At 47.9% G+C, this 23327-nt stretch overlaps 1 protein-coding gene across 5 annotated transcripts in view; it reads right to left on the minus strand.

Annotated features, from left to right (window-relative positions):
- The window catches only part of LOC119954619 (reticulocyte-binding protein 2 homolog a-like), a 28453-nt gene extending 5844 nt beyond the window's left edge, over nucleotides 1-22609 (minus strand). The window contains exons 1-2 of one of the 5 annotated variants that reach the window (XM_038779930.1): nucleotides 9408-9541; nucleotides 2436-4481 (exon numbers count right to left, since the gene is read on the minus strand). In XM_038779930.1, the coding sequence (XP_038635858.1) occupies nucleotides 2455-4284 (1830 nt within the window). In that variant the 5' untranslated portion in view covers nucleotides 4285-4481; nucleotides 9408-9541 and the 3' untranslated portion in view covers nucleotides 2436-2454. Of the gene's footprint in view, nucleotides 1-1962; nucleotides 4482-9407; nucleotides 9542-9720; nucleotides 9798-22193; nucleotides 22275-22525 lie in introns of those variants that run through there. The other 4 variants (XM_038779927.1, XM_038779929.1, XM_038779928.1 and 1 more) reach the window with 4 other exon arrangements.
- Between the last annotated feature and the right edge of the window lie 718 nt (nucleotides 22610-23327).

Here is a 23327-nt window from a genome sequence, read left to right on the forward strand (position 1 = left end):
ACGCCTTCTCCGCATCCATAGACACAACCACCTCCACTTCCCGGCCCATCGAGGGTATCATTATCACATTCAATGACCTCCGAACATTGGCCGATAGCTGCCACCCTTCACGAACCCCGTCTATCCACAGCGCCTGTACCTTCGGCAATTGCTTCACATCCACATTTGACAACAATATTAGGCGGTATGGCCCACACTACCCCGGGTCTTTTTCTTTCTTTAAAGTGAGCAAATTAGACACCTGACACAGCATGGAGGGAAGCTCACCCCTCCAGACTGACTCATTGTACATCTCCACTGACAGGCCCAAACATCTTATAAAACTCTGCAGGTAACCCGTTAGGGCCCAGGGCATTCCCCGAATGCATCACCCCCACACACTCCATCAGGGTCCCCAGTGCCTGTGCCCTCACCCCATCCACCTTGGGAACTCCAGCCCATCCAATAACCACCTCATGCCATCATCACCCACCGGTGGCTCTGAATTTACAACTTCTGATAAAATGCCTCACACACCCATTTATCTCCTCCGGCCCCGTTATCAGCTTTCCCCCCCCCCCTCCCTCCTCTCCCCCCCAACTCTCTGATCCGCCCAATCTCCCTCGCAGCCGCCTGTCTCCTCAGCTGCTGTGCAAGCATCCTGCTTGTTTTCTCCCCATACTCATACACTGCCCTCTGGCCCTGCGCAGCTGTCCCAACACCTCCTCCGTTAACAGTAGCCCAAACTCTATTTGGAGATTCTGCCTCTCCTTAGCAGCAACTCTTCAGGCACTGCCGAGTCTCTCCGATCCACCACCAGAATGGCCTCCACCAGCCTCAGCCTCTCCACCCTCACCCTATGCACCCTAATCAAAATAAACTCCCCACTCACCACTGCCTTCAATGCCTCCCACAATGTAGCTTCCGGGACCTCCTCCCTCTTATTATGCTCCACATAGTTCCGTATGCCCCCCCCTCTCTTCTCACAGGCATCTTTATTGGTCAATAACCTCACATCCAAACCTCCACTGCGGCCTCTGGGAGCTCTCCCGCCTTTACCCTTCATTACATCATACCATGCAACCTCCAAAATAGCATATCATCCATAATATACTGTGCCCTACAGCATGTGTGAAGTTTGCATAAAATAATTAAAAAGTCGAAAATAAATCATATCCAAAGCAAAATAGAGGCAAATCAAGAATCCATTGGGAATTTTTTTATATTTGTGAAGGATATCGACTGTAAACAAACAATTATAAACTTTGAAGGAGTTAACATCCAGAGAGTGTCTCTAGTATTCTTATTAATAGGTTATAGTAATGAATTCAGAGCCGGAACCTTCTGACCCTTCACGCTGGCACAATCTTCCAGTCGTGCCGATGGTTAAGCAAAGATATTAACAGATATTAAGGGCTAATATTTCCCAAAAGATAGGTGGCGTTATGAAGATAGGAGCTGGGGATTGGACTTAGGGACAGTGTTCTATCAGAGCAGACCTCCTTCTGCGCTGTACAAATTGTATGATGATATGGGCCAAAGGCAGGTATATGGAGTTAGGCCACAGATCAGCCACGATCTCATTAAATGGCAGGACAGACTCAAGGAATGGCCTATTCCTGTTCCTATGTTCCGAGAGCACTTAATAAAACATACAGTATTCTGGGCTTTATTAATAATAGCATAGAGTACAAGAGCAAGGAGGTTATGCTGAATTTATGCAAGTCACAAGTTAGGCCTCACCTGGAGCATTGTGAACAGTTTTGGTTGCCACACTTTAGGAACAATGTGAACACATTGGAGAGAATGCAAAAGAGGTTCACAAGAATGGTTTTAGGGATGAGAACCCAGCATCCGCAGGAAACAGGCGGGAGGTTTATTTGGGATCCTATGATGCTAGAATGGGCCCAACGTAATCTTGAAGTGCCAGTGAGAGAAGATTTAATGTGTATTTTGGAAGCTCTCATATGATCATCCTCTGGGGAGAAACCTACAATACTAACTTGAGTTCATAGCAGAGTGCGTATATTTGACCACAGTTTTCTTGTGTGCTTAAAAGGGACTTTGTGTTAATGAGACAATTGTAGATTAAGATGCACTTTGTAATCCATGTTAATCTTAAAACCTGAGTGCATGTTAAACTAAGGGGGGAGTAAATGCGTATTGTAACCCATTCCATTTTTCACATTTAAGAAATGTTTTTTTCTTGTTGTTAAAATGAATTAGCGGTCCTGTGACTCTGTTCCTCCATGTTTGATGAACAAAATATAAATGTTACATCTTTTGAGCCAGAGTTCCATTCTGGGAACTTTCCGTCCAGTTACAACATCAACTGGGATCGCAGCACAATTTAAACAAATTTATTGTAGAAAATGTGCGTGATTACAATGAGTCTAGTGTGAGATTAGTTTAGTAACAAAAATGATCTGAAGACTGACTGTGTTACCAGTCCTTACTTCAAAGTTAGTTGCTTGTTTATTGCTTTGGCTCCTCACTGCTCCATATATCTGGTCTTCGACAGAGCTTTGCATTAAGGTCAGATAATATTTCCTCTAAACTCCCTCCAATTTCCTTATTATTGAAAGTGCGCCCTTGTTTCAGGGCATTTACTGCTCTGTTTGACTTTCCTGACAAGGAATAAGATGATTTATGGTGGACTTTCCGGCCATCTTGTGTTGCTGAATTACTATTTTCACTGTTCAAATTCTCTTCCAATCGTTGCACAAACCAGTTCTTTACAGCTGGAGTAACTCTGGCTTCTTGGAGCAATATTGAATCCTGATTAACTCCGGACAACTTAGTCATTAAGGCAATATTAGCTAACTTATCAAACTCTTTCCCTGTATTGACTCTTCTTTTGCTGTCCATTTTATTTTGCATTCGTTTAAATGCCAATTCTGTGATAACAGTTTGAAAATCTTTATCCAGTTCTGGCTCCTGCTCCTTTAGCTTTGCTTGGATCGCCTTGGATTCCTTTGACTTTTTTGAAAGCCATTCATGGAATGGCAGTCTATGTGTGAGATGTGCCCCACTTCTGCAATTGCCAATGTCCAGTTCTTTGGTATGAGATGTGTTGCCAGAACTTGGTGAATCCCTTTTCGTGGTTTTGAAAGGTGTTGGTTCTGAAATAGATTTTTCTTTATTTCGTTCGTGCACTAAATTAATCTTCTGCACTTTCTTGCTGTTTGATTTCTGCGACTCTTGGTCATGCTGTGAATCTTGAACCAGTGTTGCCTCCACCTTACATGAATTCATCACTTGATCTTTAGTTAAAGCAAAATATGGTTTTAAAATCACGGTTTTGGATTTCTCTATGCCTAGATTAAGCATCCGTTTCTTATTCATCTCCAATTTATTTTCAGTTATTTGTTTCTCAGTCTTTAGGGTATTAGCTGGACTTTGGCTCGCAGATTTTCTGATTGCATTTACTACCGGATGTGGAGGCTTTGCATTTTGTGCATTTCCATCTGCACTATGTGGAATCATACAGTCATTAATCTTCATATTCTTTTGAATGCTATTTTTCAGTTTTTTCTCCATCCATCTTTTAACCTTTTCTTCAGATTCTCTTTGCCTCTTTTGATGATCCATTTCTTGCCTTTTGCGTTTTGCTTTTTCTAACCGTCGTAGCTTCCTCTTTGCTTCTCTCTCTTTTTTTAGTAGCTCGTTTTTTTGATGGACCCACTCCTTCACGACATTATTATTTGAGTTTTCCAGATGACTGTCGGTTGGGATCGAAACTTTCTTTCGCGGAATATTTTCGTTCTGCTGTTTAGTTTGTGCTCGCATTTTCATTTTCCATTTTTTAATGTGCTGAATAGACACATTTGTAGTTGGGGCTGAATTGGGATAGAGAATTCGTAACCCAAATGGCCTCAGCACGGCAATGATGATTCTGGGCTTTTCAAGGATTTTTTCATTACGTTGCAATGTTTCACTTTTGCTTGTCATGTGTTTTCTTTCCTTTTTAACTATACTAACCTTAATTGGAAAAGGTGGATCTTGAGGGCACTCATTTTCAGCTTCTTCAAAGTCTTCATTCTTCCCACATTGGGATTCATCAAAATTATCTTCAGTTATACCAATTGCCCTGGAAAGTCCTTCAGGGTTAAAGGAAGTTAAATTATTCTTCTCAGACCTATGAGGTTTCTTAGGTGATGTTCGTTTAGGCAGTTGCCTTGGTTCTTTCAGAACATCAGCTGGCCATATTCCTTCAGCGTTGATAAATAAGTTTTGTCTTCTTTTCCCTTTGGTGTTCTCCTCTACTTTCACTCTACTTTTATTCCCATCCTTTATCCTGGCCATTTCCTTGGATATCAGTGCTTCTTGGAAACACTAACCCGTATGCTCAAACACTCCTGGTGAGCTTCATATTTTGGTTCAGCAGTTATCTGACTCACAGAAGAATGTCAGTTTCTTGCTAACAGCATGCTAATTAGAATCAACTATGAATTCATTCTTCAGTGATCAATTCTCCAAGGGAAAATCAGTGTGATGGAAACCTACAAGCGAACCACAACACAGAATTAAACCATTGGGAAATTCACATAATTGCTCAATTTAGCAATTGTTATATAACCTGATAATATGTTTATGGTTTTATTACAGCGCAACATTTTGTGTTCTGGAATAACTTCATAGTTTCATAAGAGCATTATCGGTTCAAAATGTTTTCTTTCAATTAAAGCTTGCTTATTGTAATATACTAACCATGCTAATTTACAAATGATCTCCAGAAAATCTACTGATTTATTTGCAGTAATTACATCTTAGAACATAGAAGCAGGAGGAGGCATTCGATCCCATGAGCCTGCTCCACCATACATTGTCATCATGGCTGATTACTCAGTAACCTGTTCCCCCACCTTCTTCCCCCCCCCCCCCCCAATATCCTTTGATCCCTTTTGCCCCAAGAGCTATATCTAATTCCATATTGAAAACATACAATGGTCGGGCGCGATTCTCCCTAAAATTTCAAAGTTCATTTGTGGTGGGTTTTTCAGGGAGTTTCCCGCTGGCTCTGCTGGCGAGTCCCCCACCGCTATCCAATGACACTTTGGGTCCTGGGGAGTTTCACACCGATTCAGCCCAGAATTTGTTTTAGTACTGGGGAGCTGAACTCAGAGAGATCCGGCTGCCATTTTGAAAGAGTGCCCCGATCGCTAAGTGAGCGTGTACACCACCCACCCATGGGCATTGTCACCCCCCCCCCCCCCCACACACACACACACACACACACACACACACACACAGGCATTACCCCACAACCCTCAAGTGAGAACACTCCGCTATAGGGTCCCCCTTCTTCAGGCCCCCCCCCCCCCCCCCAAGCTCCCTTAAAGTACCCCATCCCTTCCCGGACTCCCACATGTCAATCCCCAAACCTCATGGAAGCCCCTACTTACCTTCGCTGCACACCCCCACCCTTGCACTAACACCCGGGCAGTAGTCCTATTGAATTGGCAGTGCCACCCGAGCATCTTGGCAGTACCAAGTTGCCAGACTGGCAGTACCAAGGTTCCCAGGGGAGGGCCAGGGGGCCACCCTGCACTGACTCTAACCAACTAGGGGTCTTATATTTCTGTAAAACAGCGCTGAATGGCGCCTGGTTGCGACATCACTGTGGAGATCCTGCATTGCAGCTGGATAAAACCGGCTTCGGCGCGCACCATTTGGTCACGCCCCTAGTGGGTGTGTTTCAGATTCTTGCCTTGCGGGACTTGGGTAAATCCTGTGGCCAGTGGATCGCACCCAATGCTTTGGCCTCAACTGCTTTCCGTGGTAGCGAATTCCACAGACTCAGCACTCTCTGGGTGAAGAAATTTCTCCTCATCTCAGTCCTAAATAGTTCCCCCATTTCCTTAGACTGTGAACACTGTTTCTGGACTCCCCTACATTTGGGAACATCCTTCTTGAATTTACCCTGCCGAGTCCTGTTAGAATGTTTTAGGTTTCTTTGAGATTCTCCCCTCATTTTTCTAAACTCCAGCCAATAGAATCCTAACCGACTCAATCTCTCCTCAGACCTCAGTTTCGCCATTCAAGGAATCAGCCTGATAAGCCTTTGTCGCACTCCCTCTAAAGCAAGAAAATCCATCCTCAGATAAGGAGACCACAATTACTTGCAATACTCCAGGGTCTCACCAAGGCCCTGTATAATTGCAGCAAGCCATCCCTGCTCCTGTACTCGAATCCTCTAGCTATGAAGGCCAACATACCATTTGCTTTCTTTACCACCTACTGCACCTACATGCTTACTCTCAAAACCTTCAGGCCTTCAGTGAGAATATCATATACATCTACTACAATTGTATGTTCTGGCTAAATAGAAGAAGCAACTGAATTAATAACATTGCCCTGGAACCGGACATAATCATTTTGTTGGACATGGACAAGGTGTTCTATAGGGTTGAATGGACCTACCTGTTTGCGGTTCTGGAGATGTTTGGGTTTGGTCCTGGGCTTGTTTCGTGGATACGGCTGCTATATGAGGTACAGTCTACTAATGTGCGGACTAACACCATGAGTTCAGGGTCCTTTATGCTGTATAGGGGGGCAAGACAGGGGTGCCCTATATTTCCGTTGTTTACGTTGGCGATCGAGCCATTCGCAATTGCCTTTAGGACGTTGGACAAGTGGAGAGGGATTGTGAAGGGGTGCGGGGAGTGGAGCACAGGGTGTCTTTGTATGTAGACAATCTTTTTCTATATGTAAGTTCCCTGGGGACCATCTTGGGAGATATTATGAGGATATTGAAGAAGTCCGGCTCCTTTTCGGATATAAACTAAAGGTTGGGGGGGGGGGGGGGGGGGGGGGGGCTGCCGTTTCTTCTTGGTGGGACAAGTTACCATTATCTGGGGTTCCAGATGGTACAGGATTGGGCATGGCTTCATAAATTGAATTTCACTTTGTTGGCGAGTACTGTTAGGGCATGTTTACAGAGGTGGGACAGCCTCCCATTGACGCTGGCTGGCCGGATTCAAGCTATTAAGACGAATATCTTGTCAAGATTTGAGTTTTTATTTCAATGCCTCCCCGTCTATCTACCGAAAGCGTTATTTCAGGGGTTGGAGTGGCTCATAACAGGGTGCATGATGTACCATCAATTAGACGCGAGACATGATGAAGATCCAAACTGTGGCTTTAATCAGCTAGTTGTTAGCCCGGTGGTTGACTACAGAGAAAGGCCGACTGCCGGGAAACCTGGAGGCGGGGTCTATTTGCCTCTCGACCAATTGGTGAGCAGTCACATGACTAGTCCCAGCCAATCAGACAAGAGGCACATGACCAGCCAGAGCCAATGGGAAACCAATGCTCTGCACCAATGGCAGTGCTCCCACTCATATCAACACAGTGCATATGGGCAGGGAGACGGCCTCAGATTCGGAGGAGGGTCTTACAGAGGGAGAGGCAGTCTGGGGGATTGGCGCTGCCGAACTTGATGTTTTATTGTTGAGCAGCTAAAGTGGGGTAGGTACAGGATTGGTTTGGGGACCAGGAAGTCACTTGGGTGTGGATGGAGATGGGGGTCATGCTTGGAGGTGCTGCTGACGGCAACTCTGCCATTTGCCCCAGCAAAATATTCTTTGAATCTGGTGGTCAACTCTACATTAAAGATATGCCGGCAACTTCACTAGCATTTTAAGCTGCAGGTGTTACCAAGGTGGGCCCCTATCTCTAGGAACCATCTGTTGAACCAGTAAAATTGGATGCCACATTTGGGAGGGGGGGTGAGAAGCAAGGGGTTGGAGAGGGTAAGGGACCTGTATTTGGAAGGGGGAGGTGTTCTAGGTTTTCTTTGGGGAGGAGTGGGTGGTTGTCATAGTTGTTGATAGGAGCTTTTTTGGGCATTGTTTTGTTTAGGTTTGTATAAAATGTTAAAAGTTCAATAAAAATATATATTTTTAAATATTTCCCCATCACCTAAACAATGTACTTTATCAACCGTGGAGATGGAAAACAATTGCAAATGATAGAAATGCGAAATAAAAACTGAAAATATAGAAATGCACAGCAGTTTAAGAATATTTTAAAAAGAACATTTAGCTAGCATTAGAACATAGAACAGTACAGCACAGAACAGGCCCTTCGGCCCTCAATGTTGTGCCGAGCCATGATCACCCTACTCAAACCCACGTATCCACCCTATACCCGTAACCCAACAACCCCCCCCTTAACCTTACTTTTATTAGGACACTACGGGCAATTTAGCATGGCCAATCCACCTAACCCGCACATCTTTGGACTGTGGGAGGAAACCGGAGCAGCCGGAGCACGCACACAGGGGGAGGACGTGCAGACTTCACACAGACAGTGACCCAGCCGGGAATCGAACCTGGGACCCTGGAGCTGTGAAGCATTTATGCTAACCACCATGCTACCCTGCTGCCCCCTGCTACCCTGCTGCCCCCCATGCTACCCTGCTGCCCCCCATGCTACCCTGCTGCCCCCCATACTACCCTGCTGCCCCCCATGCTACCCTGCTGCCCCCCATGCTACCCTGCTGCCTCTGATTTATTTCGGTGAAGTCTGGCTTTACTGACACAGTGAGGCAGGACCATCCTGTACCCAAAATGTTAAAATAAGCATAAAACCAAAGAAACGTGACTTGAAGTTTCTGACACCGTTTAAGAAGAAGTTAAGAAGATGTTTTCCTGTTCCCTTACAGCAGCAGCAGTTAACTTGCAAGCAACCCACTGGGTGGGAGGCAGGTGGTGCAATTTCACCATGTATCTAATGGAAACTATCATATGCCCCACCAGTCTTAATGGTCAGGGTCGCTTACATTACACCAATGAGCTACAAGCACTGAAGTAGCATTCACAGGCAGAAAGGAAGAGGAGAATGATCCCTAAAGATATATATTATATAAATTATAATTATCCATGCTCCTCTTGGCCCCACACAATTTATTTTAAATACTTCCTCCTCGGGACTGTTTTCTAATTGGCCTTCAGCAATACCCTTAAAAACCATTCACTCACTAAAACTTTTCAACACTCCAACCATGGAAATGTTGTAAGGACCCTCAAGATTGGTTTACACCCTCTCTCAAAACATTGGAATATGGCCCACTTTTTCTGTGCACACTTGAAAATGAAATGAAAATCGCTTATTATCACGAGTAGGCTTCAAATGAAGTTACTGTGAAAAGCCCCCTAGTCGCCACATTCCGGCGCCTGTTCGGGGAGGCTGTTACAGGAGGCTGTCAGAAGATGCCACAAAAGGCCTGGTAAAATGTTACACTTTGAGTTTTACTGAGCGTAGTGAGAAAGCAAATCACACGATCCCAAATGAAACAAACCAAATTGATTTGAGTTCAATTCAAATTAAGTGCATTTACAAATGTACAACGTACTTGGAAGGAAGGAGGGAATGTAGGGCAGGGTCTTGCAATGGTTTCTCCCACATTGATTTGCCAATCTCACCTTATTGGGGAATGTGGAGGTTGGCCAGGAACTAATGATCCCGGAACAAAGTGAACCTTCCATCAAACAATTGGCATAAACGGAGGTTTGATCAGTGAATGCCTGGAAACACTTTGGATGAGGTTTGGAGGCAAGTCAGGGTCAGAAGCTAAAACTGTAAAAGGAAGAAGCTGCATGGAGAATTACTTATTAACAATGAATTTTCTGATAGTTTCCCCTTCAGATTATGGGTTCACATACTACAAGCTACTTAATACTGCAATATACACAAATAGTTTTTAAAGGGTTACTGATAAGTCTGGAAGTAACTTACTGAATTATTCCAAAGACCCTTCCTCTTCTGTTTATTGCAGTGCATCCTGAGCAACTACAGTAAGAGGTTTGAAGTTTTATTTCCACTTCCACCAATCCAATTTGACTCTCAAGTTTAAACACTGTTGATCATAGGTAGCTTTCAGCTGTTGCTAGGCTATGGCTAAGCTATTAACCGATTGCCATGGAGGCAAGAGTTGTTTATCAAGTTTCCTTAAGTGACTAAAGTCTCCATGAAAAATTGTATTTAGCAAAACTTTGTTTCATTGGGTTACTTGTACATGCCATCATTATGACAAAAAGTTAACTTTCCTCGCAAAAAACTTGAAAATAAATCAAACTTGCACCTCCGGCACCTTAATCTGTTGTTTCAAAGCATTGAATATACCAGAATCTTTTTGGAACACAGTGGGAGTATGCAAAGATGGCAGCTATTCTGCAATATCAGTGAAAGGGTTGGCCTGCTCAGGGACAGAGGAGAGAATCTATGCGGGGAGCCAGAGGAAATGGGCAGGGCACTAAATGAGTATTCCGCATCAGCATTCACCAAAGAGAAGGACTTGGTGGATGATGAGTCTGGGGAAGGATGTGTAGATAGCCTGGGTCAGTCCAATATCAAAAAGGAGGTGGTGTTAGGCATCTTGAAAAACATTAAGGTAGATAGGTCCCCAAGAAGCCTGATGGAATCTACCCAGAATACTGAGGGAAGCAAGGGAAGAAATTGCTGGGGCCTTGACAGAAATCTTTGTATCCTCACTGGCTACAGGTTATGTCCCAGAGGACTGGAGAGTAGCCAATGTTGTTCTTTTGTTTAAGAAGGGCAGCCAGGATAATCCAGGAAATTACAGGCCGAAGAGCTTTATGTCAGTGGTAGTGAAATTATTGGAGAGGATTCTTCGGGACAGGGTTTACTCCCATTTGGAAACAAATGGACTTATTAGCGAGAGGCAGCATGGTTTTGTGAAGGGGAGGTCATGTCTCAATAACTTGATCGAGTTTTTTTGAGGAAGTGATGAAGATAATTAATGAAGTTCACGATACCCTTTCTGTGTTGTACTCCTCCATGCCATCTAGTATTACCCTCTTTAACTTGCTCCTTGCATCTAAGTCCTAACTAACTTTATCTCAAATATGGATTCTCAAAAACTTTTCTGGAAATGACAATAAATTAATTGGCCTATTGTTACCCAGTTTGCCCATTTCCTTAGGCAATGCGTTCCATATATTTACCACCCTCTGTGTAAAAACTTGCCTCACACATCTGTTCTAAACTTTTCCCCACGCACTTTAAACCTATGTCCCCTAGTACTTGACTCTCCTACCCTAGGACAGAGCATCTGACTATCCACTCTGTCCATGCCACTCATAATCTTGTAGACCTCTATGAAGTTGCCTCTCAACCTCCGTCATTCCAGTGAGAACAGACCGAGTTTATCTAACCTCTCCTCATAGCTAATGTCCTCCATAAGAACATAAGACATTGGAGCACAATTAGGCCACTCGGCCGATTGAGTCTGCTCCGCCATTCAATCATGGCTGATATTTTCTCATCCCCATTCTCCTCCCTTCTCCCCATAACCGCTGATCCCCTTATTAACCTATCTACCTCTGTCTTAAAGACTGTGGTAATATGACTAGGGGTATGACGGTACCTGGGAGTGTGAGCTGCCCATTGGCCCAAGTATCGTGCTCTCCATTTTCCTATTGGCTAAGAGGAAGGTAGCTCCACCTTCAAAGCGGGGTATAATAACCCGTGTACCCCTGCAGCCAGGCCATTTCCTGTATGTTTGCTGCCGGGCTCACTTCTTCCTAATTAAAGCCTTTCACTTCGGACTTCACCTACGTTTCATGTCCATTGATTGTGCATCAATTTAATTAGCAAGATTTTAAAGGATGGAGCTCCTCATCAAGCCTGAGTGTCTTCGACTCGGCCCTCACGCAGCGAATGCAACAGCTGTATTTAAGCACTGGCTGGCTTGCTTCAACAGCTACCTTAGCACAGCAGAAAACGTCCCAACGAGGGAGCAGAAACTGCACATCCTCCACTCGTGCGTCGGCACCGCCGTATACACACTCATAGAGGACACGACAGACTACGATGCGGCTATTGAATTGCTCAAAAGATATTTCATACGACCAGTGAACCAAGTCTACGCTCGGCACTTACTAGCCACAAGGCAGCAGATACCTGGTGAGTCACTGGACGATTTTTACCGTGCCCTCCTCGTGCTGGGGAGGAACTGAGGCTGCCCACAGGTGTCAGCTGTTGAGCATACTGAACTCCTGATTCGAGACACCTTTGTTGCGGGCATGCAGTCTTCGCAGATCCGCCAAAGACTGTTGGAGAAAGAAACTTTAAGCCTCACGGAGGCACGGGCTCTCGCCTCCTCCCTAGACGTCGTGAACCAAAACGCTCGCTCGTACGCCCCCAAATGCGTGGCGGCCCCCTGGGCAGCGTGGAACTCGGCCTCTCTCTCTCCCCCATGGACTCGGACCCCCCTCAGGCCTGCGCCGCAGGGCACCCCGAAAAACCCGCGGGGCCCCATTGCTATTTTGTGCGGCCAGGCCAAGCACCCCCGTCACGCTGGTTGGCCCATTCCGCAACCTGCAAGGGCTGCGGGAAGAAGGGCCACTTTGTGGCCATTTGCCAGGCAAAAGCGGTCGCTGCGGTCCCAAGCAGCGACCACAGGACTCCCCTCTCGCTCTCTTCAGGGGCTCCGTGCGGCCCGCGGATCTCGCTGCCCCCATCCCCCAAAGCCACGTGCGATCCCTGGGCGCCGCCATTTTATGCCCCCGACGCCATGTGCGACCCCCGGGTGCCGCCATTTTGTACCTCCGACGCCACGTGTGGGGAACAGATGCAGCCATTTTGTCCACCTCCCACCATGTGCGGCCGATGGGCGCCGCCATCTTGGATCGGCTCCGATGACCCTGCGGGTGACTACTGCCTGCGTGATGAAGACACCGACTATCTGCCACGACTCGCTTCAGTCACGCTGGACCAGTCTCGACCCCGTACCCTCTCCACAGCGACCACGAAGATTTTACTCAACGGCCACGAGACGAACTGCCTGCTGGACTCCGGGAGCACAGAGAGTTTCGTCCACCCCGCCATGGTAAGACGCTGTGCTCTCCCTGTCTACCCGGTTAAGCAGAAAATCGCCCTGGCCTCCGGTTCTCACTCGTACAGATCACGAGGTGCTGTATAGCGGACTTCACGATCCAGGGGAGAGAGTTTAAAAACTACAAGCTATTTGTCCTCCCCCACCTCTGCACGGCAGCACTCCTGGGGTTAGACTTGCAATGTAACCTCCAGAGCCTAACATTTAAATTCGGCGGCCCTATGCCCCTCTCACTGCCTGCAGCTTTGCGACCCTCAAGGTCGATCCCCCATCCTTGTTTGCAAACCTCACCCCGGATTGCAAACCTGTCGCCACCAGGAGTCGACGGTACAGTGCCCAGGACCAGACTTTCATCAGGTCCGAGGTCCAACGGTTTCTGAAGGAAGGGGTCATCGAGGCTAGTAACAGCCCCTGGCGAGTACAAGTTCTGGTGGTAAAGACCGGGGAGACGAATAGGATGGTCATAGACTACAGTCAGACCATCAACAGATTTACGCAGCTGGACGCGTACCCTCTCCCCCATATATCTGACCTGGTCAACAGGTTGGCGCAGTACAAGGTCTTCTCCATGGTGGACTTCAAGTCCGCCTACCACCAGCTTCCCATCCACGCGAGTGACCACAAGTACACTGCGTTCGAAGCGGACGGACGGCTCTACCACTTTTTAAGGGTTCCCTTCGGTGTCACAAACGGGGTCTCGGTCTTCCAAAGGGCGATGGACCAAATGATCGACCAATACGGTTTACGGGCAACCATCCCGTATCTCGATAATGTCACCATCTGCGACCACAATTAGCAGGACCACGACACCAATCGCCGTAAATTCCTCCGAACCGCAAAACTCCTGAATCTGACCTACAACAAGGCCAAATGCGTGTTTAGCACCGACCGTCTAGCCATCCTTAGCCACGTAGTGCGTAACGGAGTGATAGGCCCCGACCCGGAACGCATGCGCCCCCTGATGAAGCTCCCCCTTCCCCACTCCTCCAAAGCCCTCAAGCGCTGTCTTGGTTTTTTTTCATATTACGCCCAGTGGGCCCCCAATTACGCCGACAAAGGCCGCCCCCTCATCCAATCAACCACGTTCCCCCTGTCAATGGAGGCCCGCCAGGCCTTCAGCCGCATCAAAGCAGATATTGCAAAGGCCGTGATGCGAGCTATCGAAGAGTCCCTCCCCTTCCAGGTCGAGAGCAACGCATCCGATGTAGCTCTGGCGGCCACCCTCAACCAAGCGGGCAGACCCGTGGCCTTCTTCTCTCGTACCCTCCATGCTTCTGTAATCCGCCACTCCTCGGTCGAGAAGGAAGCACAGGCCATAGTAGAAGCTGTGCAACACTGGAGGCACTATCTGGCCGGCAGGAGGTTCACCCTCCTCACAGACCAAAGGTCAGTGGCCTTCATGTTCGACAACGCACAGAGGGGCAAGATAAAAAACGACACGATCTTGCGGTGGGGGATCGAACTGTCCACCTACAGCTACGACATCTTGTATCATCCTAGGTAGCTGAACGAGCCTCCCGATGCCCTGTCCTATGGTACCTGTGCCAATGCAAAAGTGGACCGCCTCCGAACTCTCCATGCGGACCTCTGCCACCCGGGGGTCACCCGCTTCTTTCACTTTGTAAAGACCCGCAGCCTGCCCTACTCCATCGAGGGGGTCAGGACAGTCACGAGGAACAGCCACATCTACGCGGAGTGCAAGCCGCACTTCTACCGCCCCGAAAAAGCACATCTGATAAAGGCTTCCTGTCCCTTTGAACGCCTCAGCATGGACTTCAAAGGTCCCCTCCCCTCTACCAACCGCAACACGTACTTCCTCAACGTGATTGACAAGTACTCCCGCTTCCCGTTCGCCATCCCCTGCCCCGACATGACCACACCCACCATCATTAAAGCCCTTCACACCATTTTCCCCGCTTACATCCACAGAGACCGGGGGTCCTCCTTTATGAGTGACGAGCTGCGTACGGGCATCGCCTCCAGCAGGACGACCAGTTACAACCCCCGGGGTAACGGACAGGTCAAGAGGGAGAACGGTCTGGAAGACCGTCCTGCTGGCCCTGCAGTCCTGAAATCTCCCAGGCTCCCGCTGGGAAGAGGTCCTCCCAGACGCCCTCCACTCAATCCTGTCGCTTCTTTGCACATCCACTAATCAAACGCCTCATGAATGACTTCTTGTTTTTCCCAGGAAGTCTTCCTCAGGGACCCCGCTCCCGACCTGGCTGGCTACCCCCGGGCCCATCCTGTGCCCGGGAAACATGTGCGGGTGCAGAAGTCGGACCCGTTGGTCGAGAGGGTCCAGCTGCTCCACGCGAACCCACAGTACGCGTATGTAGAGTATCCCGACGGCCGACAGGACACGGTCTCCCTATGGGACCTGGCACCCGCCGGATCCCGACCATCGCCCCTGGCACCAGCCCCCCCAACCACCCCCCAACCCCAACTGCTCCCGGCAGGCGCTCGCCCCCCTGTACCGCCGACACCCTTACACGCGCTGCCTAGAAGACCGGATGACCCTCCCCAGCCCGGCCCCCGCCAGCTCCGACTAGGGGTACGGACGCAGCCACAAGGACCGGATCATCGCTCCCGGAGTCACGGACGCCCACATCTCCAACGTCTCCAGCAAAGCTCCGCAGGTCACACAGGAGATCCAAGGCCCCCGATTGGGTGATCGAGTCTACGTGAACTGTTGATGGACCCTTGTTCTTGCTTGTTCTCTCGTTTTTTTTCCCCTTTTTTTGCTCTCAAACCTGTACATAGTTGCGGGCCAGTGGGCAGCCACCGTTGAAGAGGAACGCTTCGAGATCACTAGTCATACTACCAGTCTCTTACCCACTCGCACAGGACACCCCCCCCCTCTCCATGTGCGCATTCCCCGTACACGTCGCCCCACCCCACCCCCCCCCGATTCCTTTCTCAACAAGGAGTGAATATGATAATATGACTAGGGGTATTACGGTACCTGGGAGTGTGAGCTGCCATTGGTGCAGAGGGCTCGCTGCCCATTAGCCCAAGTATCGTGCTCTCCGTATTCCTATTGGCTAAGAGGAAGGTAGCTCCGCCTACAAGGCGGGGTAAAAGAACCCGTGTTCCCCTGCAGCCAGGCCATTTCCTGTACATTTGCTGCCGGGCTCACTTCTTGTTTATTAAAGCCTTTCATTTCGGACCTCACCTACATTTCATGTCCATTGATTGCGCATCAACGACACTTAGTGATTTGGCCTCCACAGCCTTCTGCGGCAAAGAGTTCCACAGATTCACCACCCTGGGAAGAAATTCCTCCTCATCTCAGTTTTAAAGGATCATCTCTTTAGTCTGAGATGGTGTCCTCTGGTTCTAGTTTTCCTGCAAGTGGAAACATCCTCTCCACGTCCACTCTATCCAAGCCTCGCAGCATCCTAAAAGTTCTAATAAGATACCCGCTCACCCTTCTAAACTCCAGCGAGTGCAGACCCAGAGTCCTCAACCGTTCCTCATACGACAGAGCGGCATGGTGGTGCAGTGGTTAGCACTGCTGCCTCATTGCGCTGAGGATCCGGGTTCGATCCCAGCTCCAGGTCACTGTCCATGTGGAGCTTGCACAATCTCCCCGTGTCTGCATGGGTCTCACTCCCACAAAAAAAGACGTGCAGGGTAGGTGAATTGGCTACGCTAAATTGCCCCTTAATTGGAAAAAAAAGAATTGGATACACTAAATGTATTTAAAATATATAAATAATCTAGCTTTCCAATCCATGTTTTCCAAAAGACTCTTGTCAACAGAGACTCCACTCCACTTTTACTAGTGAATCCAGTCCAGGATTTAGCACCAGCCCATCTGGGTTGCTATGTCTTGACTACTTCTACTGTTACACAAACTTGATACCCAGTCACTACTGTCTCCAATTACATTTAAATTTGTTTCACAGACTGTAGTAAGACATTCCAAACTTTAGGATTATAATAACCTTTTATTGTCACAAGTGTGAAGTTACTGTGAAAAGCCCCTAGTTGCCACATTCCAGCACCTGTTCAGGTAATCTGGTATGGGAATTGAACCCACGCTGCTGGCCTTGTTCTGCATTACAAACCAGTTGTCTAGCCCACTGAGCTAAACCAGCCCATTAGAAGTCTTGAGGATTACTTTAGGAAATTAACTTCTCAATTCCTTCAGCTTTGTCTGAGTCATCAATGAACAGGTTTAGTTTGAATCCTGGCCCTGGGTCAGTGTCTGTGTGGAGTTTGCACGTTCTCCCCATGTCTGCGTGGGTTTCACCCCCACAACCCAAAGATGTGCAGGTTTGGTGGATTGGCCATGCTAAATTGCCCCTTAATTGGAGAAAAAATAATTGGGTACTCTAAATTTACATTTTTTTTTAAATCAATGCACAGGTTTCTAAAGCTAATCGTCCTTTAGTTCCTCTGGAGCTAGTTTTCTTGTACATTACTTCATTGTACAACTTTTCCTGCTTCGAGCAGAGGAATGTGAGCTGTGTTCTCAATCTCTCCCCGTCTCTAATTGCTGTGGATTTCAATTAAGAAAATAAAGAACAAAGAAAAACTTCTTCTTGTACCCTTAAAAGAGCGCAGTTGCTAAGCAACGATTTGTCCTTCTCTAGGCTTTTATTTATTTTTCACACCGTAGCCCTCTAAGCACTTTACAATCCCAGTTGGAATTGAAACTAACCCCCACACCTTTGTCTAGCATGAATCTAGCTATAGTCTCTTCCAGGCACAGAAACATGAAATTAAACCCACCTAAAACTATACATTATTTCTAAGGCTTACCAATACAAATATAAATTCTGTAAAACTACCTGGGCGGGATTCTCCATAACCCGATGCCGAAATCGGGAACAGCGATCGGGCGGAGAATGGCTCCCGACGCCAGAATCGGAGCAGTGCTGGTTTGACACCGAGTCACTATGTTGCGCCCCCTCCAAATCGGCATCATCGGAACGTGCACCGTGCGCAGTCGCAACCCCGTCTCCATATAATTATCGGGCCCACCCGCAATGCGCCGCCTCTGATAGGCCGATTTCCCGACGGCGCGGGCCACTTGCAGTCTCAGCGGTCGGGAGCCTGGCTGCGGGGAGAGAGAGAGAGTGCGCGTGGGCAGCCTCCAGCGCCGCCACACTCGGCCAAGATTCGTGCCGCTGGCAGGGAGGCTCCTGCCAAGGCTGAGGGGAATCCCGCCACCAGCAAAGGGCACGCCAAATAGCAGTGGTAGCAAGGTGGACTCGCAACAGAGAATCTTGGCTAAAGTGTTCTGAGTTAAAGAGACAGCTGCAGTCACCAGATTTAACGTGGGAAAGCAGACTTCCGAAGCAAATTAAATGTTTGGTGCCACCTTAATACAGTCTGGGAATTGATAGTTAAAGCAATGGTTGAAGTGTTTGTCTCACAGTCAGACAAAAGAATCCTGATGGGAGAGGTGTAAAACCTGGAAGTGAATTCCTGATGGAAGCAGCTCAGGAAAAGCATTGTTTGAAAGAAGATTTGAAAGTGTGTATTTTTTTTAAGTGGAATTTGAAATCACTCACGTGGAAGCCAGAGTTCAGTGAGACAAGGTGGCTCAAGGTATAACAATCATCTGTAGGGATTTTAAGAAATGGACAGAAATTCACATGGTTTCAGTGTGGATTGTATCTGACCACAGCCAGCCTGTGTGCTTAAAGGGACTGTGTGTTACTGAGCCCATTATAACCTAAGATGTACGTTGTAATCCGTGTTAACCTAAAAATCTGTGTATATTTATACAGATAAGTGGGAGTAAAAGAGTATGGCATTATCAAACTTTTCATGTTTAATAAATGTTTTGTTTTGTTGTTGAAACCTATTTAGTGGTCCTGTTGAGTCTGTTCGTCGACGTTTTCTAAAAAAAAGTCAACGTTACAGTCTTTTGAGGCAGGGTTCCATTCTGGGATCTTCCCATCCAGTCATAATACCAACTGGGAACCTAACAATAAGGGGAACAAAGAACAAAGAACAAACCTTATCAAGACTCCTGAAGGGAGGGGAAGGGACAAGAACAGAAGTGTGTGAAACATATCGGACACAGAGGAGGGCTCTGTTGACCACTCTGGAGGGGAATCCCTAATTGAGAAAAAGGAAGATATAATAGGTATGGAACAGAGGTGGAGAATGGCACGAGTCCTTACAAGTAGGGGCGAGGAAGTATAGTTCTGCCTTATGTGGACCCGAAAAATAAACTCCCTGATTGGCCGAGCGCCTGACCCTGTCCGCCCACACAAACATTTCCCGGCCCTCCCCCAACCAGGGGCGGCCGCGGACTGAGTCCAAAATCACCCCCTGAGTATCCCGACCTGCTGGACCACATTAGATCCATGCTGTCGGGACTTCGGGTGGTTGGGGGTGGAGAATGGCGGAGCAGGCCTCTGGCAATGGTCCCAGTTAGGTCCTAGGCGGCGCAGCGTACTCCCTTTTCGGGACCCACAGAATCGGGGAACCGCCGCCGGTACCGATTCCGTGCAGGAAAATGTATCCTCCGCCCCCGTGATTTTGGCGCTGGGGTGCGGAAAATCCAGCCCATTATGTTTCTATCTTACCTCAATCCTGAGTCAACGACATGACAAATGGGGTTGAATTTTATAGGGCTGACGTGCACTGCTGCCCCCTTCCCCCCTGACCCCCTCCCCCCCCCAGAAACAAATGTTGCATGCCACATTAAGCAAGGCCACTCCGCAGTAATAACATGCTCTGGGCGGCCTTAAGCAGGCGAGGGCTGGGCGTCCACCTCTCAGTGGGAAGCACTCGCGTGAGAGCTGCTGGTAAATCTGATTGGACAGCAGCTCTCGCAGTCTCAGCCTGGGGGGGGGGGGGGGGGGGGCGTGAGAGAGGTGGGGGATGGGTTTTGGGGGACAGGTGGAAAGTCACAAAAGGGGTGTAACATCTTGGAAAGGCATTGCCGAATGAAGAGCAGAGCCTTCCCTCCAAGTCATCTACAGGGACACACCTCACGGTGTGCAGCACAAGGAAATGTTACATAAAGGGCACTTACACATAGCAGGATAATTGTATAATTTGTTTAATAATAATGTTTTTTTTTCATAAAAATGTGTTTGTGCTTTCATCGAAGGCTTACTGATGATAGGGAGATAGAATTCATCATGGGTGCCAGGGGAATTGCCCGTTTCGCCTTGATTTGAGTTGTGGAACACTTCTTACTCTTTGGAAGAACATACGACATCTCTGGCCAGAAGAGGGAGTGTAAGCAGCTGTTCCTCATTGGAGAGCAGGGCACTGAAATCCTCTACCTCTATCACTCTGGCATCAGTAGCACACAGGTGTTCTGATCCTTCTTCCTGCTCAACCTCCTCATCTACATCCTCCTCATCAAGCTATGCCTCCCTTTCTTTCTCCAGGTTCAGGTTCTCACCCTTTTCCGTTGCTGGATTGTGCGGTGCACACCATACCACAATGATAAGTGAGATTCCTGCTGTTCATACTGTAGAGAACCCCCAGTCCGGCCAAGGCTCTATGGTTTGCTCTATTTTGGCCCTTGTGCAGCCATGACAGACATTGCATTTCTTTTTAACCTAAATGCAGGGGTTCCTGGTATTATAAGTAAAGTCCAGAGAAGGTAGCCCCAGTCACTGAGGATCCATTCTTTCAGTTTGAGTCACGTGTGGCACCTGTGAGTGATAAAGCATGTCAGCATCATGGCTGCTGCCTGGAAACTATGTATAAATCTACATTTGCACCCCTTGGGCGCCATCCAGCGGCCATGTTAAGCCAGAAAAGCAGCGCGGTGTGGGGAAACGTGGCCAGTAGACGTTGGGAGATCTCTCTACCGGGATCTACCTGACTCACCACGTCTCGCAAGAGCTAACGTGATCTCACGAGACGTGACAATGTTAATCCCGCCCATTGTGAGCGTATAATCTTTTGGCAAATCTGCATGTTAGAGTGAGACCGCTAGTCTCTCGCTAATACGCACTCCCACAACCTAGGCGATGGGATCTAACCCCCTCACCTTGGAGGACTCGGGCGAGCTCCGTTAGATGCTGGTCTCCAGAAACAGAGACCAGATGGAACAGCATTCATCGGGGTCTCTCAGGGGATCGGAATCCCCAGGTGGTTGTCCTCTGGGCAGGGTGGCACCCAGACACTGCCAGCTGGGTGACTGGTGGCACTGCCAGCTCAGGGTCATTGCCAAGGTGCCAAGCTGGATTTTTCCTGCGCTGCAGATCGGTATCGTTGCGGGGGTTTGCGGGGTGGGAGAGGGCCTGAGGACCCCCTTATACGTGGGTTCGGGGGTCGTGTCGGGGGCCATTTAAAAATGGCATCTCGATTTTCTCCTGCACTGAGCAGGTCTGGTGAGCAATGCAGAAAACGGGGCTTTCCCGCCGAGGCCCCATATCTACTCGAATGGGAGTTCAATAGCTCTTGAGCGACGGGAAACGCCCAGCTACAAGCACATCTACGGGACGATGTTTCCATTCAGTTTGTGGCCCTTGTGTTGCATACAAGCTGCATGTTGAGTAAATAAATGTCTTTGTGAATTTTATTCATTCATCGGTCATGGGTGTCGCTGACTGTGCCAGCATTTATTGCTCATCCCTTGAGGGGGTAATTAAGAGTCAGCCACATTGCTGTGGGTCTGAAGTCACATGTCGGCAGATTGTCTTCCTTCAAGGATATTAGTTTTTCTGACAATCGACATTGGTCATCATTAGACTTTTAATTCCCGACATTTTATATTGAATTCGAATTTCACCATCTGCAGTGGTGGGATTCGAAGCCTGGGTTTCTGGTTTACTAGTCCAGTGACATAGAACATAGAACATAGAACAGTACAGCACAGCACAGAACAGGCCCTTCGGCCCTCGATGTTGTGCCGAGCAATGATCACCCTACTCAAACACACGTATCCACCCTATACCCATAACCCAACAACCCCCCCCCCCCCCCCCCAACCTTACTTTTTAGGACACTACGGGCAATTTAGCATGGCCAATCCACCTAACCAGCACATCTTTGGACTGTGGGAGGAAACCGGAGCACCCGGAGGAAACCCACGCACACACGGGGAGGACGTGCAGACTCCACACAGACAGTGACCCAGCCGGGAATCGAACCGGGGACCCTGGAGCTGTGAAGCATTTATGCTAACCACCATGCTACCATGCTGCCCATTGCTACCATGCTGCCCCATGACAATACCACTATGCCACCGCCTCCCCAGTGGATACAGTTAGTCTAATGGTGCTTTGATAGCCACATGGGTGCAGTCAACTGATGGGTTTACAGCATGCAGCTCTGCCTCAGTGCACATCCCTTTCAGAACACATGGATGCAATAGGCCTGGGTGGATGATTCTTATTCTGATATCTTTCTCCCTTTTACTTACAGGCAGACTTCAAGGTGTATTTCCCTGTGCTCCGCAGATGTTGACCCTCAGTTTCTCAGATCCGAACTTTCTGTACGAAGCTCTGTCACTCAGCCCCTTTCTGCCTGGAAGCTACTTTCACAGATTGTACTTCTGCCCTGGAGCTAACTCTGCTATAAGTCAGATCCGCTCTCACAGTGAGTCAATAAAAGCATGTGAAAATTGCCAGGTTTCACTGCTTGGCTTTCTGGAGGCATGGGAAACCTATGTGAATTGCATTAAATCAGTCACTATTAATTGCGGGTGAGATTCATGTAAATGTGTTAAGTGAGTCACTAATAAATTTAGAATACCTTCCAGTTGACAGCGGGCGACTTTATTGCATCACTTCCCTCCCGCCACGCACTTAACGAGGCAAATTTTTCCAGCTGCCGGGGATGGGATGGGAGTCCTCCCAAGCGGCTCCCCGCCCGCCGCCATTTTGCTTGTTCCAGTGGGCCTCTCTAAATTCTGCAATACCACCAGAAAAAATATACTAGCAAATGACTTATAAGCAGTTGATGATCGCTTTAAATAATGTTGGTGGGGGAGGGAGAACCCTTCACGCTGATTAATTCATGCTCAGCTGAGCTAGAGGGCATTGATTGAAGCATGGAGCTTCAAACTTTCGCACGCTGATTGACATTATGATCTGTCAGCCTGTATAGTGTGTGCCAACTCAAGTAACATATTCAACAATAAGCCCTACATCATTAGGGCAAGCACTAAAAAAGCTTTAATATTGTAATACTCATTAATACATTTATAGGATTTCTTCTATCAAACGAAGGTTAACAGCTTTTGGAAGAGGGGAGCTTAGAATATGCTGATCAAACCATATTGATTTATTGTAAAATTTGTGTTGTCACCAGGAAATCAATTGTATATGTTCACTTGAACTGATTATAGGTCTGTGATAGTCTGTACCTTTCCAGAATTTGTGTTTACATGGAGGGAGTTTTTATCCTTTACAATAGTAAGATGACAATTTTTTCTCAAGATATTTTATTCCAAACATCAGCAGAACATACAGTCCAAAGCATAGGCAACAGTTTGCACAGTTTTTCCCTTTTTAATCCCTCCCTGCCCCCCCCCCCCCCCTCAAATAAGGTAATG

This window comes from Scyliorhinus canicula, chromosome 20 (genome assembly GCF_902713615.1).
Source record: "Scyliorhinus canicula chromosome 20, sScyCan1.1, whole genome shotgun sequence".
Lineage (NCBI taxonomy): Eukaryota > Metazoa > Chordata > Chondrichthyes > Carcharhiniformes > Scyliorhinidae > Scyliorhinus > Scyliorhinus canicula.